This window comes from Geospiza fortis, unplaced genomic scaffold (assembly GCF_000277835.1).
Source record: "Geospiza fortis unplaced genomic scaffold, GeoFor_1.0 scaffold55, whole genome shotgun sequence".
Taxonomy (NCBI): domain Eukaryota; kingdom Metazoa; phylum Chordata; class Aves; order Passeriformes; family Thraupidae; genus Geospiza; species Geospiza fortis.
The window spans coordinates 11,746,396-11,762,753 of NW_005054308.1; the positions used below are offsets into that span (position 1 = coordinate 11,746,396).

The 16,358-nt window shown below is 53.8% G+C and overlaps 1 protein-coding gene across 1 annotated transcript in view; it reads left to right on the top strand.

Moving 5' to 3' along the window:
* The window catches only part of ARHGAP26 (Rho GTPase activating protein 26), an 82,995-nt gene extending 66,934 nt beyond the window's left edge, over positions 1–16,061 (top strand). Inside the window, exons 20-22 of the mRNA XM_005418826.1 lie at positions 12,007–12,117; positions 13,998–14,089; positions 15,925–16,061. Of these exons, the coding sequence (XP_005418883.1) occupies positions 12,007–12,117; positions 13,998–14,089; positions 15,925–16,013 (292 nt within the window). The 3' untranslated portion in view covers positions 16,014–16,061. The remainder of the gene's footprint in view (positions 1–12,006; positions 12,118–13,997; positions 14,090–15,924) is intronic.
* Positions 16,062–16,358: the final 297 nt, after the last annotated feature.

Here is a 16,358-nt window from a genome sequence, read left to right on the forward strand (position 1 = left end):
AGAACCAGTTTAACACCCTTCCCATGTTCATTGGTGCCTCCAGGCCTGCCAGTGTTCCCAGTGCTGGTGCCCATCCTCAGGCCCAGGGCACTGGTGGAGATGGGGCCATGGGCCAGGCTGAGCCCCCACACTGCCAGCCCTGGCCCAGGCTGATGCTGCCCCTCCTTCACCCCAGGGACTTGGCATTTAGAGAAATAATAATCTTGGGAAACTCAGATTTAGTCAGTGCATGTCTATTTGCATTTAATTTCATTTTCTCACTGACCAAGTATGGCTATTTCTTGCCCTCTGTGGGTATGGAAAGAAATGAGGAGCAGATCTAAGGTCTAGTGGTCATGAAAAAATAACCCAGTTACTCCAAGGAAGAGTGGTTATTCCCACATAAATAAATCTTCATTAGGCCTCCCAGTTAAAATTGAACATTTCTCTTTCCATGACTGAAAGAAATTTTAGCTATTACTGTCTCTATCAGGGACTTCTCCAGGTGGCTGGGAGGGAGCTGTGGGGCAGGGGGACAGGGGACGGCACACCAGAGCCATGGCACTGGGCTGATGCTGCACCTTCCTCTCATTGCTCCGTTCCTGTGCTCTGCTCTGAAGGCCCTCACCATCCCAGAATCATGGATCCACACACTGCTTTGGCTTGGAATGACCTTCAAGTTCCTCAGTCTCATGGGCAGAGCCACCTTCTCCTGTCCCAGGTTGCTCCAAGCCCTGTCCAGCCTGCCTTGGACACTTCTAGGGATAAGGCAGTGGGTGAAACAGGAGAGGTTAGGGTTTCTTTGGAAAAATGGTCTCTTAAAAATGCAGGTTTCTTTGGCAGTTGTCAGCTGGGACACATGAAAGCAAGGGCACGTGAGGTGGAGCAAACAGACCTTTACCTGCTGCTGGTGCCTCTCCTGGGGAGCTGGGCAGAGCTGTGGGAGAGACCAGGCTGTGCTGGGCTGTGCTGGGCTGTGCTGGGCTGTGCTGGGCTGTGCTGCCCATCTGTGCTCACCAGAGGGGCTGTGCTGAGCCAGGAATGAGTCCTTCACCTGCCTGACCTGTAGTTCCTGTCCCTGGGCTCCCAGGCCCTTTTCTGCTGAGCTTTCATGCTCTCTGCTGGGTGGCTCCTGTTGTTTATATTCCTGAAGAATAATGGCAATTAGAGGTGCAGAGGCGCAGGAGCGGGTCCCACCCTCATCCTGCCTTCCCAGCAGCCACTTTGGGAATGTCCCTCTGAAATGGCATCTCTGGGACTTCTGTTTAAGAAATTTACTCATAAATCAGCTGCTCCTATCCCTGAGGAGCCTGGGTTCTCACCCGCTCTCCTCCCACCCTGATATTCAGCCCCACTTTAATTTGGAAAGAGGCCAGGAAAATGCACTGGTGTTTTGTTTTGCTGTGTGTCAGTATAAAAACAGTGACTTGTGCTCAGGGGGGTCCAAATCAGGAGGAATTTCCCCATGGAAAGGGTGCTCAGGCACTGGAACTGCCCAGGGATTTGGGGTGCCCATCCCTGGAGTGCCCAAGGAAGGGCTGGAGGTGCCACTCGGGGCTCTGGGCTGGGGACAAGGTGGGCATCGGGCACAGCTGGGACTTGATGCTCTTGGAGGTCATTTCCAGCCTAAATGGCTCTGGGATTCCTTGTGTTCCTCCTGGGGAGAGCTGGTGCCCAGGGGGTGCCAGGGGATGGTGCTGGAGGAATGGGGCTGCCAGACTGCTCCAGAGGCTCCCGTCCTGCACTGGACCCCAGGGCCCTGCGTGGTTCTCACTGTAGCAAAGACGTTTCTATTTCGTGTTAATTCCATTTTCTGGTTCTCTGTTGGCATGGAATTGCAAAGCAAACCCTGTGCTTGGTGCCTCTGCCATGGCTGGAGGCATGCCACCCCCAGGAGCTGCCTGGGGTGGGGAGCGTGGAACTGCGAGGAAATAGGAACTTGATTAATTGCGAGGCTTTGGGCAAAACAAAGCTGTTTCTTCTTCCTTCCACCGCATTGTGGCCGCCTGGCCGGGAGCCACTGTGGCCCTGGAGCAAGCCAAGAGCTGGGAGAGGCGTGCTGGGGCCAGCAGAGCAGGGCTGGGGCTCCCTGGGGACCTCCCCTGCTGCTGTGTCCCCTGGGCACCCCTGGGTGACTGCAGGGATCCCAGCTGGACACTGGGGCTGGGGGGAAGTGTCTGCCTCCATCTGCTGCCTGCAGCCACTCAAGCTCAGCCCAGACCCCAAAACTCTGCTCTCCTGCCTAATCTGGGTTTGGATCGCCGAGGCCAGCCCCGAGGGGCGGATCTTCAGCCGCCAAACAATAAATGGCATTTTTGGGGGATTAGGTAAAATCTTGTAATCAGAGCAGCTCCAGAACAGCCTTATCTAAATGGCTCTTTAAGAGGAGCAGACCAGTTCCCAGCTGTGCTCCCAGGCTGGGACAGGGGGCTTTACACCCAATATCTGTGGTTGCAGCAGGGTGGGATGGCTGGAGCTGGTGCAGGAGGTGCCCTGGTGGCCCCAACCCCAATCCCCAGCCCAGGCTTCTGCTGCTTGAAGCATTGCCTTCCAGGCAGGATCAGGATGCTCGATTATTTCACCTCCCCTCCCCTCAATACCTCCCTGTGTGGCTGCTCAGGGTTGGCATCCTCTGTGCCTCACACGGGGGTTGGTTTGTGCTCAGGAGGAGCAGAGATTGCTGCCAGGCTAGAACAGAACCCGCCTATCTCCCAGTCCTCATACTTGAGAAAAGCTCCTAAAATTCCCAGTCTGCTGCTTGGCTGATTCCAGATGACATAACATTCAAACTATCCTGTGACTTATTTATTTTTTTTTTGGTGCAGACTGTTGTGAGGGTGTCTGTGTGTTTGTTTCTTTTAGAGCAGCTTTAGCTTGGGAGTCCTAGATCATGCCTGCAGTGAGAAAGCTCCATAAACCAGAGTGATTCAGGGCTCTGGCAAATGTCCTTAAACCTGGCTCATGGAAAACACAAGCAGCAAAGTCAGTAGACTCCACAGATAAATATACTTGAGGCTTAGTTGCTGATGGCCATATAATCTTTAAATTTATATCTGTATCTCTATATATACATGTCTATGTACAGATTCCATATAGAAGGTTGAACTTTATGATCTTGGAGGTCTTTTCCAACCTTAGGGATTCCATGAATTCCTTCCCGTGTTGTGCTTAAATAATTTATTTTCTGAGCATCTGTATCCTTCCAGGAGGTAGTTTAGGATGTGTGGAAAGGAGCAATGCCTGTGGGCTGCAGGAGCAGGGGTCGGTTTGGGGAGGGCAGAGGTGGATTTCCCTTTGAGGTGGGATGTTCCAGGCTGTTTGGGTAAGAGAAGCCCCCAGCAGTGGGATCCTGCCTGCCCCAGCATCTCTGTGTGCTGGCAGGGGAAAGCTGGGATGTGTTTCCTGCTGTGTGGGCTCTCCACGGGCCCTGGAGTTTGGCACAGCAGCTGTGCAAAGCTTGAGCTCCTTCACTTTTCAGTCAGCCCTTGGTCTAGAAACTTTCCACAAATTGAACTTGAAAGTGAAGCCAAATATTCTCATAAAAGGAGTCTCCAGCCCTGTGGCCAGCCCCATGTGACCCAGTGGTCATAGATCAAAACATTTCCTCCATCACATCCCCTCAAACAAAGGCAATGTGTCAGGCTGAGAGCCCTCTGCTAACGGGAGCAGGAACGACTTGGGGTGGCTCTGAATCCTCTGCCTGGCCCTGGCCATGGGCTCCTCTGGGCTCTGGTGGCACAGGGGTGTGTGAGTGGCTGCAGATGGACGGACAGATGGACAGACAGATGGACAGATGAACTTCAGAGGCTCTGCACTCCAGGCCACCCCGCAGCTCCTGCAGCCTGACTCCCACCATCCACAGCTTTTCCCAGTGCTGCCCCTCAGGAGACTCCTCAGATGTTTCAGCCTTTGAAGAGCGCTGTTCTATTTGGGTGATGCTCTGGGAACATCTAAGGGTGCTTCTCGCAAGCTGAATTAATTTAGATTTCCTTGCAAGAGTTCTAAAAATGCACCTTAAACTTCAGCAGCACATGATGCTTAAGACGCAGCTTTCTGGAAAGCCTTGGAAAAAAAAGATCTTGCACTTGCTTTCCTAATTCCTGTAATTAGTGTGGAGATCGCAGCATCTTCTTCAAAGAAACTGCTTCAGACAAATATTGGCTAATGCAAATTTTACTTTCAAATGGAGCAGGATTTGAAATCCCTCCCAGTCACTGTGGGGGGATGGATGCAGGAATTAAAGATGCTCCACCAAAGCCTTCCCAGGGGCAGTCACAGGCACTCTGTGTGCTGAGCTGCTCTGTGGAGCTCAGGATCATCATCCTGCTGGCCAGGACTCTCTTCTTTCTCTTTCTCCTCCCCTGCCTGCCTTCCCCCCTTTGATTTTGGGGTCCTGGGGTGTTCTGCCTCCCATCCAGCTCCGCTCCCAGCCCATTGCTCAGTCAATGTCTGAGTTTCCTTTGGGCAGAATCTCAAGTGTGAGCCCAGCCAAACCTTTCATTGAGCCTGCTGAAAGCAGAGTGATGGTACATTAGGTCTTCCTGCCACCTATAAATGTCACCTCAGGTGAAATATAGTAGAGAAACGGCCAAGTGCATTCTCTGGTTCCTCTTTTTGCAGGGAGGTCAAATTCAGAACTGGGGACGTGGCCCAGACTCTCCCTTGTAAGTCTTTTGACAGCTCTGGGGTGTTTTTGAGGCAGTGCTGGACTCCAGCCCCACCACACAGCACTGGGAGTGCTGAAAGCATCCCGGAGCTCCCTGTGGTCTGTCTGGAAGGAGCTGGGCTGGCACAGGGGACGTGAGCAGGGTTCAGATGGGGACCACCCCGGGGGCCACCCCTCCCACCCCATCCCATTTCCCCTTTCCCTGCAGAAGGCTGACAGTTGCCCCAAAGGGACTGAGCAGAGCAGGGCTGCTGCTCACAGAGACATCGTGTCTCCTCTGAAAGGGGATCCTTGTGCCTAATTAATCTCCTAAATTAGCTGGAGCTGCAAGGCCTCTGCTTTCCCCTCACCTGGGGGTAACCCAATCCCGTGGCTGCTGTGCAGACACTGGTGACAGGGCAGTGCTAAGCTGGGACATTGTCAGCAGCCCCAGAGCTGTCACAGTCCCCTGCCTGTCCCCAGGCTGGCACTGTGCCCTGGGCTGGGCGTGGGGGATCCTCAGGGAAGGTGTCCTGGCTGGGCACTGGGAAGGGAACTGCTGGGGAGCTTGGGTTGGACAGCACAGCCGTGGGTGCAGCGCAGGGAGATTTGGGAAAGCACACAGAAAGAAGTGGAAAAATAGCTAACCAGAAAAAAAGTCAGTTGAATGCATTAATCTTTGCTGTATTTGATTACTGGGAAGGTTCTCCAAGGCTACATGTCCAGCTTGATGGCAGAGAGAGAAATTGAGGCTGGGCCAGTAAACTGGGAGGGTTGTGGTGCTCACACCTCCCAGCTGTGACACTGGAGGAGAGTTTTGCTGGTTAGAGCTGCTGAGGCAAAAATGTTATTACAAAGTTTGGTGGTTTCAACTGAAAAAAAAAGTTGGAAAAAGAAAGAACAGAACTAACATGGTGTTTCTTTTGATAAATATGATCAAGTTGGATTGTTTCAGTGTTGTGGTCTGTGGGGTTTGCAGAGAAAAGCTCTGATCAGCTTTTGTAACTGGTGTGTGCAGAATGCTGCCGAGCAAAGCAGCATGAGGCCAAACGGACGAAACAAAATCAAGGAAACCAAGAAAATGCAGAAAATTATTATGCATTGTCTTTAATCATCCATTATTCTTAAATCACCTTCTCAGGCCCAAGTAATCCCCATTGTTTTTCCCACTGCGTGTGCTCTCCGTGGGCAGTGTTGGCTCCTCGTGCAGGGAGGAGATTTACACACTAAAAAATGAGAGTTTGAGCCCGTGGTGCTAATGAGGCTCAGAGGAGCTGTCTTTGTTTTCTGTTAGGATCTGAGCCTGGAAGTGGCCTCCTATCAAGTTATGTTGGGAATATTCCTTAGCCAGGAATGAATTTTTTACAGTGGGGAACAACTGTTCTGGTCGTTTCCAGAAACAGCTTAAAAAGTGAGAGGAACGTCTCTCCCTTTGGGGAGCTGACAGTGCCAGCTCCTGGGGGGCGTTGCTGCTGCCATCCCGAGGTCTGTGCCCTCCTTGGGGGTGGCAGAGCACTGTTTTCCCCCCTGGGAACACGTGGGGCAGAGCAGGGGATCCCCCATCACCTGCCTTGGGCCGTCTGGGGTCTGCCAGCCAGAGGAGGGCTCAGCCTGGGGAAACAAGGACCAAATTTCCTCACTTTGCACCCAAAGCTCCCAGGGCGCTGGGGCAGCACGGGGAGGGTGCTGCAGGGCTGGACCCACCGCAGCCTTGGGCAGGGGTCAGGGCTGCCCTCCCCGGGGCAGGTGGTGGTGGCTGGCAGCAAGGACAGCGTCCTTCTGTATCCCCCCCTTCCCTGCAGCTCTGAGCTCCCAAAAGGAGGTCACCCTCAGCCTCACAGCTCCGTTTAGCTGCTGGTGGCTGGCAGAGCCAGCTCAGCAGCGCCGTGGGGCCGCCCGGGGCACAGGATGTGTTTAGCTCAAATATTTGATCCTCCCAAACCCCCCACAGCTGAGCTGGGAGCTGTGATCCCACAGGGACTTTAATTTCCTTCGTTTTCCAAGGATCCCATATGGCTGTTGGGGTGGCAGATGGGAGAGTTTTCTTTTCAGGGGGATGTAAGATTGCAGTGCATTGAATGCCAGAGAGGAGTGAGATTTCTGGAGGGCTGTTGAGTTCTGCTTAATTGCAAACAGAATTTGTTGGTGACTAATGCACCCAGCCTTGCAGCATTATCTCATGTTAGAAGCTGTGGCACGATGGAGAAGCCATGACTAAGACACTGGCTCCTGATTTACCAACACTTCCCTCCTAAACTGCCGCTTTGGCTCCCTGCTGCCACATTACAACTTTTCTATTAATAATTAAGAGCTTTAACACAGTTTGAAAGCACTCGGTTCAACATAAAACCTTCCAGCCTGATTTTGAGTCTGCTGAGAGCCTTTTGGGCAGAGAGGAAGAGGGAGGAGGGTATTGATGGAGCAGAAAATGCAGCTGCTGAGCAAAAGGTGGAGTGAGATATTGGGAAGCAATCCTTCCCTGGGAGGGTGGGCAGGCCCTGGCACAGGGTGCCCAGAGCAGCTGTGGCTGCCCCTGGGTCCCTGGCAGTGCCCCAGGCCAGGCTGGACAGGGCTTGGAGCAGCCTGGGACAGTGGGAGGTTGGGGTGGACTGGATGGGCTTTAAGGTCCCTTCCAGCCCCAGGAGATGCTGTGACTCAGGTCCTGTCCAGGCAGGTTCATGTGGAGCTGTGGCTGCCTCCATTCCCTGCCCTGCCCCACCTCCCCCTGCCTGTCCCAGTGCTGGCACTGTGTGAGAGCAGCCACTGCTGGGTCTGTAGTCTGCTGATGGTACTGTAATTGTCTGGTTCAAACAAGTTGTGCAGCTGTCACTGAAACGCTGTTCCCTGTTAAGATGTCACCATGTCCCATCACCTGGAGCTCACCTGGCGTGAGGACACCTGTGCTGGCACCAGGCTGGTGCTGCAGCTTCCTTCCTGCAGTGCCTGCAGCGCTTGCTCATGCTGAGAATTCTCCCAGTGCTGACTCTCTGCTTGCTCCCTCCCTGTCTCCAGCACTAGCAGCAGGCTCTGAGCTCCGTGCCAGAATCCTGTACCTGTCACCTCCTCCCTCTGCACCATCGAGCACCATCCGTCTGCGCCCGGAGATGGGAATGTGGGACAGCAGCTCCTCCCCAGAGCCAGAACTCATCCTGGGCTCTCTCTTAGTCAAGTGGAAAAGCTTTTGGATGGTTTCTGAAATGACTAAAGCAGGGAGATATGCCCTCACACGGGAAATCAGCCAAGCAGCAAAGTGACAAGAAAACCCATGTGCTGGGTGTCATCAGGATTACAGAGGGACACGTCCGTGTTGTTGGAAAGAAGATCCTGAAATCTGTGCTGATGGAGATGGGGAACTGGTAAATGGAGATGTGGGGAAGGTCTGTACTGAAGAATTTGAGGTTTTTTGGATCAGTTTGGTCAAGTGATACTGACCACAGACCATTCCAGCTGCTTATTTCTTTAAATTTCTTTAAATTTTTCCCACCCAAACGAGCATGCAGCAACATTGCTTCTCAGAGAGTAACACTGCAGAGAATTTAACATCATTTTTCTTGCATTAAAGTACCAAGCACAAGAAGAGCCCTGCCAGACTGGAGCCCTGTGAGCTGGTGGTCAGGTCTGGGGTGGTTCTGCCAGGGGTGCCCAGGAGCTGCTTCCTAGAGCCCATCCATCACTCCAGGCTTTGCTGGGACCTGCTGCACTGCTTGAGCTCCATCAGCTTCCCAAACCCAGGCTGCCTCCCATTTCATTTAGGCAACAGAGCCATGGCTGCTGGTGAGCTGCAGTCTTGTCCTTGTTTCAGCAGAGCTGAAGTGCTCTGGCATTACATAAAGCTGTAATTTTCTTTTTCCTTGTTACCTTTGAGAAGAACCTTATGTTCCGCAGCTTTGTTCTATAGGAACAGATCAGGGAGCAAAGGGCTTGGTGGTCCTTGATGTATTTTTCTGCAGTCAGGTACTGATCATGTCAGAAGGGGAATATTGTTTATTCTGGAGGTGATTTCATGAAAGGACTGGAATGCATCAGTGGGCTCTGCCTGTCCATAGCTCTGAGATGTTCTGTGGCAGAAATAGCCCCGAGTTCCACAAAAATAAACAGGTTGTAAACATGTTTGAAGTGGAGCTGATGTCCTCTCGGCCAGGAGATCAAAGCAGCAGAAGTTGTCTGGAGACCTGCTGCGAGGGGCTCTGAGAGCTGCACATGCCTGGGGACCTGAGCCGGCTGAGGAGCGCCAGAGGCAGCCTGGGGGAGGAAGAGCAATGAAAGAGGCAGGTTAGGAGAAAAGAGCACAAACATTTTTTTTTTACCTCCAGCAACTCCAGCAGAGTCTTGAAACAAGAGTTACTGCTTTTTTTCACATGTTTGGGCAGCAAACTAAACATGTGCATGGGAAAGGCAGCGTGTACGGCCGGCACGGGAAGCAGGGAGGAGGATTTAGCTCCTAAATTCCTTTCCAAGTACTGTGTTTGCTGGAAGAGTGGGATTGCCAGAGGGACACATGGAGTGGAAGGTGCAGGTGCCCCAGCAGGTGCTGTGGCACAGTGCCCTCCTTGCCCAGCCCGTGCCCAGCAGAGCTCCCTCCCGGTGGGATCACAGCCACTGCTTCCAAGGCACAGTCAGACCAGCAGGAAGGGCAAGAGCCTCAGGATGCCTTGGGCTACAGACTTGTGGAGTTCCCCGAGCTGCTTCTGCTAGGGAAAGGTCCATTCTCACTTTGGAAGACACTAATTTGAGCCATTTCTTTGTTTCCTGCTTCTGATGGTTTTGGTTCTTAGCAATTTTCTCTGTTTTGTTTCCACTGTGCACCCAACAGGAAGAGCCCCTCGCAAAGCCCTCCTGAGTAAGAAGAAGGAAAAAAAACCATCCAGCTGACATTTGCTGCCTGCAGGCAGCTGCCAGAACTTCCCCTCAGCCTCTCACCATCTCTGCTCTTTTTGTGAGAAACAAAGGAAATTGGATCCTGCAAGAAAACTGTTTTCCAAAACGCCAGAGACCTCAGGATAGCCCGTTCCCTCCTGTGCACTGACACCTCCAGCGAGGCAGGACTTGGGTCTGGCAGTCACATAAGCTCAGGAAGGTGAAACTCAAGCAGCAGCTTGAAAATAAATACCTGTATTTCATGGGAGGGAGGTGAACCCTTCATATCCATCATACCCCAGGGTCTGTCGGTGCTGGGCAGCAGCTCCAGTGAGTTCTGAGCTGTCCATGGGTTCTTCTTGAGGAAATGTTCTGGAAGGACTTGCAGAGCAGCTCAGTCACCGTAGGACCATGTTCATCTCCTCTGTGAGCACCTGATGGGTGCTCTGCACACCCCAATGCACACACTGGAATTAGTGACCTGCTCTCTCCATGGGTTTGCTGGGCACAGTGTTTTCTGTGGCACCAAGGATCCAAAGACAACAAAATCCTGCTCCAAACTCCTGGTGACTTCTCAGGCTGGCCCAAGTCTTGGTTCTTTCAGGCTTTTTTCCCTGATAACTCTGAGATCCTGCTGGTTGCATTCCCCGCTGGCATGAGCGCAGTGGTGGAGCGATGACAGCGCCTTGAGGAGAAATGAGAGCTGCATTCTTTTGCCATGATTTCATCTCAAAAAGTGCAGTAGCAATTTCCAGTCCTGGAGCCCTGTACCATTGGATTTTCCTTCCTTTGTGCAGTGGAGAGGACCAGGGCTGGTGGCAGACAGTGTGCCCATCCCATGCTGGCACACCAGTGCCATGTCACAGTGCCCATCCCATGCTGGCACACCCAGTGCCATGGCCTCTTGCACCTCGAGCCTGCTGCCCACAGCCACAGTGCTGGGAGGGCTGGTGGGTGTTGGTGGCCACTCTCAGCAGGACAGGCTCAGCCACATTTTGGTCACCTGTTCATCACCCCTCCAAGTCTCACCTTGGCCAGGTTCCTCTTGGAGAAGGGAATTGCTAGGGCATCTCTTTGAAAGAAGTGGTGCTTAAAGGGTTAATTTTGGCAGTTTGGGGTGATTTGTGACCTTGGTAGCACCTCCCATTAGGGGTGGGGATAGATGGAGTTTCTGGTAAGTACCAATGGCTGTCAGGTTTGGTAGAGACCAAGGAAAACTCCTTTTTCAAAGGATGCACGGTTTTTATGATAGAATGCTGAAGGATTGTTTTAAATAGTGATGATTATTAGCAGAGCAGTTGGGGGATGATAGCCTGCCTGACAGCATTCCATGTCTTCCAGCCTCTGTTGAAGTCATGCTGCACTCACTGTATCCATTTCTCTATATGTGTAATCTTCTGACATAATAAAGGTGTCGCCTGTAATTTCAGAGGGAATTAATCAGTGTCTCTTGAATCCAGTGACACGGCTTCTGCAAGGAGTCCGGCCAAGAGTTTGGCCTTAAGCAGAGATGGTCCAATTTCCAAGGGGAAAGCATCCATGTCATAAATATCCCCTTGTGGTGGCAGCCAGAGGACACTGGGGAAGGTTAAACCTTGGTCTGAACTCCTGCAGGGCTGAGGTTCTCCACGTGTTCTGGAGCCACCATTCCCTGAATCCCTTCCCTCTACCCCAGCTCAGGGGTAAGGACAGAATTCTGGGGGTTGTGCCCTGTCCCCACCTCATCACAGGCCTGTGTGATCAGAGGTACTGTTCCTCTCTCAAGGAGAAAACATAAGTCATGATGCTTTTACAAGACTTCTTGTTTTTACAGAGGCACTTGCAGTGTGGAGAGAGATTTCTGGTGTTTTATCGGGGATGGAGTTTCTAATCTGAATTAGGTAGGGAATACCAATGAGTGCTAAGCAGAGAAGCAGTAAATTAATCAAGCTGCTATTTTGGTACAATAATTGCTTTTTTGTGAACTTGAGAATGACCTGAATTGAACAGTTTAGAAGGACCCAAAAACTTCTGTGTGCAATTACCAGTTCAGTAACTCGATTCAGCTCCGGTTGACAGCTGTGGCTTCAGGAATCAGCGCGAGGGGAAAAAGGGATGTAAAACATGGAGAACAAAATCAATGCCATTTTTATACACTGAATGTGTGAGCACCACAAGTGACAGACAGAGGGGGTGGAGGTTGCTCGCAGGCATCATTAACGACCAGAAATACCAGCAGCTCTTTCTGGGAGCTCTGGGGGAAGCACAGGCAGGTAAGTGGCTGTGCTGCAGCACACGGGGTGCCAGGTGCCATGGACGGGGCAATGGAGTGGGATTTGACTGGAAGATCCAGCTCTTGTTGTCCAGACGAATGCAGACCCCGCCTTGAAACACTCCCAAGGTCTTGGCACCTCATTCTGTAGCTGTGTCTCACGCTCAGAATATCCCCAAGGCACTCGCTATCGTCGGCTGCCGTCTGTGTGTCTCTCGGTTGCTGTTTGTTGCTGTGCTGGCACGTTGATAAGGTCTCTGGTTATGTCTTGCAGCCCTCAGAATCCAAGCCCAACGTCACCCCTCTCACCGTCCTGGCCCATGTTCTCTGCGCCATCAAGTCCTATGCCCACCTCCTCTACGTCCAGCGACTCATCCCCCATCAGGTCTGTTGCACAATTCGCTTGGCTTCTTGTTGCTTTTGCTGTTTCTGTTGGATTTCCCCAGTTTCCCCCACTTCACTCCCCTTGCCTTGGCATCCTGCTCGAGCCCTCCCAAGCAGCTGTGTGCACTCAGCAAGAGGGGAGCTTTCAAAGCCTCCTGCCCCAGGAGAGCCCCTTGGAGCACCCCGAGCCAGGCTGGAGCCTGCAGCCCAGGTGAGGGGAGCAGGAGCTGTGCTAGGTGTCACTGCTGGGCCCAGCTCAGCTCAGTGCTGTGCTGGCTTTGCTCTGCTCTGCAACAGGTAAGAAGTGTGCTGTGAGGAGTAAAGAGCCTTTGGAAAGCTCTGCCACCCCTGGGTTTCTGGCCACAGCCTGTCTGGGATCCCAGGAGGGTGTGGGCACGGGGTAGCACAGGCTGCTCTCTGCCCAGGCTAAAGGTCCTTGGGCATTGCTGGAGCAAACCCTTCCTGGAAGCTGCAGAGGAACCAGGGCAGGATTCCCAGCAAGTCCCAGAGCAGTGGGTCAGGCTGAGCTGTGTGCCAGCCCCGTGGGGTCCCCCTGTGCCCTGGGGTGGCACCAGAGCAGGCACTGCCCAGGCTCCTGTGCCCTTGGCACCAGCGATGCCATCGTGCCCTGAGTGCACTGTGAGCCTGGAAATTCCTTTTGTTTTCCACCTGATGGTCTCAAGCACTCCATGGGAGCGGTGCCTCCTCGGCAGTGAAGGACCCTCTGGAGTGAGAGAATTGTTTGCCCATCCTGGTTTTTAAGTGTTTGGGAGCTGCTCGTGTCAGGCAGCTGGAATTTGGAGAAGAGAGAGTTCCATTTCAGGGCTCTCTTTGCAGCAAAGCCAAAGCCATTCCCAGCTCCTGGGTTTGGAGTTTGGTGTGAAGGGGAGCTGCTCTTGCCTTGCTGCTTCCCTGGGCTCATCCGAGGAACTCCGGAACTTCAAGTCCTTGGAAAGATAAAAATTGGTAAACCACTGATCTGAGAAGGGTGACACCTTGTTCCCCACCCCAGCAGCTCCTGGGGCACTTCCTCCCTTCCCTTGGCCGTGTCCCAGCTGAGCAGCAGTGCTGGATGTGTCTGGCTGCTCGAGTGGCCAGGGCCTGGCTGGGCTGGCACTGGCACTGGCACCACAGCCTGGCAGTGTCCCAGCTTTCCACCAGCCCTGCTCCAGCCCAAAGCTGGGAAGGATGGGTGGGGATTCCAGGTGCAGGGACAGCTCTGTGTGCTGGTGCTGTGCCTGAGGAGCCCTGAGGTCCCTCATTTTCCTCTCTCTGCCAGCAGTTGCTCCATTCCTGGCTCTCCCTGCTCCGATTCCCTCCCCTGCAGCTTGGGCACGCTGACACTTCCAGCAAAATCTAATGGCTGTTAAATCTTTTTTACCTTTAGGTACAGGCTCTAAAGAAGTGCTGCAAATTCTTCACGGACCTGCTTGTCTTTTTGTTTTGAAATAACCTTCCCCAAGTGCTAATTCTTCCTTGTGAAATTGTCCTTGTGGTTGCAGCTGCACTTGGATGGGTTTGGCAGAGCGGTGCCAGGGGCAGTGGGTCAGTGCCAGCACCTGCTGCCACCTTTGCTCTGTGCCAACCTCTGGTCAGCGATGGCCTCTCAGATACAGAACATTCCAGCTCCAGCCTAGAGGAGAGGAGGGGACCCCTGGGCTGGGCTGGTGCTGTTTGGGCACCAGTGTGGGCTCCAGTCCAGCCGGGATTTGCACTGGGGTGAAATGTGGCTCATCCCCAGAGCCTTCAGCCTCTGCTGCTGTCTCCCTCCCTCCCTCCTGGGCAACAAGGTAGCCCAGCAGAGCAGCAGCCCCAGCAGAGGGGCCCAGCCCTGTGAGGGCTGTGGGGGGCCCTGTGCCCACTCTGGTGCCTCTCTTGCAGCTCCCCTCTGCGCAAGGCCCGCGCGCTCTACGCCTGCAAAGCCGAGCACGACTCCGAGCTCTCCTTCACGGCCGGCACTGTGTTCGACAACGGTGAGTGCTGGGCCCTCAGGCCTGGGCTAGCTCTGCTCCCAACCTGTCCCACAGCCAGCCCTGCACACCCCCTGGGCCCCTCAGGCCTGGGCTAGCTCTGCTCCCAGCCTGTCCCACGGGCCCTGCACACCCCCTGGGCTCCTCAGCTCCCAGCCTGTGCCACAGCCAGCCCTGCACACCCCCTGGGCTCATCAGGCACTGCCAGCCCTGCTCCCAGCCTGTCCCATAGGCCCTGCACACCCCCTGGCCTCCAAACCCTCCCGTGCCTCCCAACCCCTCCCCTAAGCTCAGGGAGACCCTGGTGAGCTGTGCCTGCCCCAGCGTTTGCCATTCCCAGAGTTGTTCTGTGCAGGGGAGATGAGATTCTGGATATCAGCACCAGAAACACTCGGGGTAGCTGCTGTAATGCTTTGTGCAGGGGATGGGAAAGCCACGTGTGGTTTTTCCCTCAGGATAGGAGCGCTGGAGCAGGTGGGCTTTGCTCACTCAGACCACACTAATGAACTCAGATTTGGTGTTTCCTGCACCAAGAGTTTGTGGCCCATGGAGCTGAGCAGCTCTGGCTTAGTTATAATCCCAGTGTAATGAGAAGACTTTTTGCTTCTTTCCAAGTCATTCTTGGCTTTTAAATGTTAAGCATTGTCATTTGGGAAGCTGCTACCACATGCACTGTTTTTGCCCAGGGATATAGAGGCGAACACAGCAGAAAGGGGAGGAGAATGAATACATGTGAATTAAAGACAATCCTTCTCCAAAGCAGCTCCATAGTCATCTTATAAATAAACATGGTCTCCCCTCTGAGGGCCCGTGGGAATCAGAGCAGCTAGGAGGAGAACAAGTTTGAATTAAATACATTATGTTTGCTGATAAAAATCAATGGATTATTCAGGGGAAAAAGTACACAGCGTGTTCCAGTCACTCAGCAGCACAGCCGGGGCTCACGTTGGCTGGGGGACATGAGGTAGAACCAGCCCGGCTTGGTGGAACTCTTGCTGTGATCAAGGGCCTTTTCAAACCCCAGTGAAGGCAAAGGGGTCTTGGCAACACTCAGAGCCAGGCTCCAGTTTGACTTTGAGCTGCTGTGAGGCTGCACGTGGCTGAGCAGCAGCTTGATCCAGCTGGGGTTTGGGGCTGAGCAGCACCCACGGGGCACAGTGGCACTTTGAGAGCTCCAGTTCACTGACCCAGACACGAGTGAGGGAGGGAGTGAGGCCAAGCTGCAGAGTCACAGCAGCCCAGGGAGCTCCAGGAGCTCTGGAGCACGGGCTTCCCACCGTGGCTGTGGGAGGGGGGATGTTCCTCTGCCTGCAGGCGTAGCCCTGGCCTGCCTCCTGCACAATCAGCAAATTTTTGGGGGTTGATTGAATAAGGAAAGGCTTTTGAGGACTGATCAGGTTTCTGGTTGCACACAATCAGGTTGCAGGGTTTGCTTTCCTGCTGGGATTGTTCCCTAATGCAATTTCCCTCCCAGGCTGGGCCCAGGCCAAGGCGGGATGTGCAGAGTTACCCTGTGATGGAGCTGAGCACGTTCTCTCCAACTTCCACGAGATCTTAGCTCAAAGCAGGAGGAAGTCTTGAGCCCCTGTTTTTATCCCAAATGCTTCACTTCCCTCAGCCTGGCAGCCCCAGGGAGTGTTTGGAGCGAAGGAAAGGCCAAGGTGTCCCATGGGAAGCAGGGACAGAGCACTTGAGCTGCCTGAGCCCCTTGCTGTGTTCACAGAGTCATGGAGTGGTTTGGGTCAGAAGGGACCTTGAAGACCATCTTTACCTCTGTTAGTTCCCTTAAAAATGAGCCCAAACCAAAGGTCTGACGTGCCCTTCCCCTGTCTCTGCAGTTCACCCATCCCAGGAGCCCGGCTGGCTGGAAGGGACCCTCAACGGCAAGACAGGACTGATCCCTGAGAACTACGTGGAGTTCCTATAACTGTGGGGTGCACAGAGCCACTGCTGAGCATTCCATGGTATCCATGGCCAGTCCTGCAGGCCCCTGTGCCCCCGTGTGACCGGGGTGAGGACAGCCCTGTGCCCGCTGTGGATGTTCGTGTGCATCAGACGTTGCCTCTCGCCCTGCTGGGCTCCTGGGGAGATGGAGAGACTTCAATGCACATCCCAGCGATGGAAAACCAGCCCAGGGACAGCCAAGTGCTCCGAGGGGCCGAGCTGAAGACTGGGAATGGCTGGAGCTGCCCCATGGGGGTTTCCTGCAGGGGGACATTCGCAGGGAGCCCAGGGCCCCCACCCTGCAGGGTCCCACCGAGGAGGAGTCCTG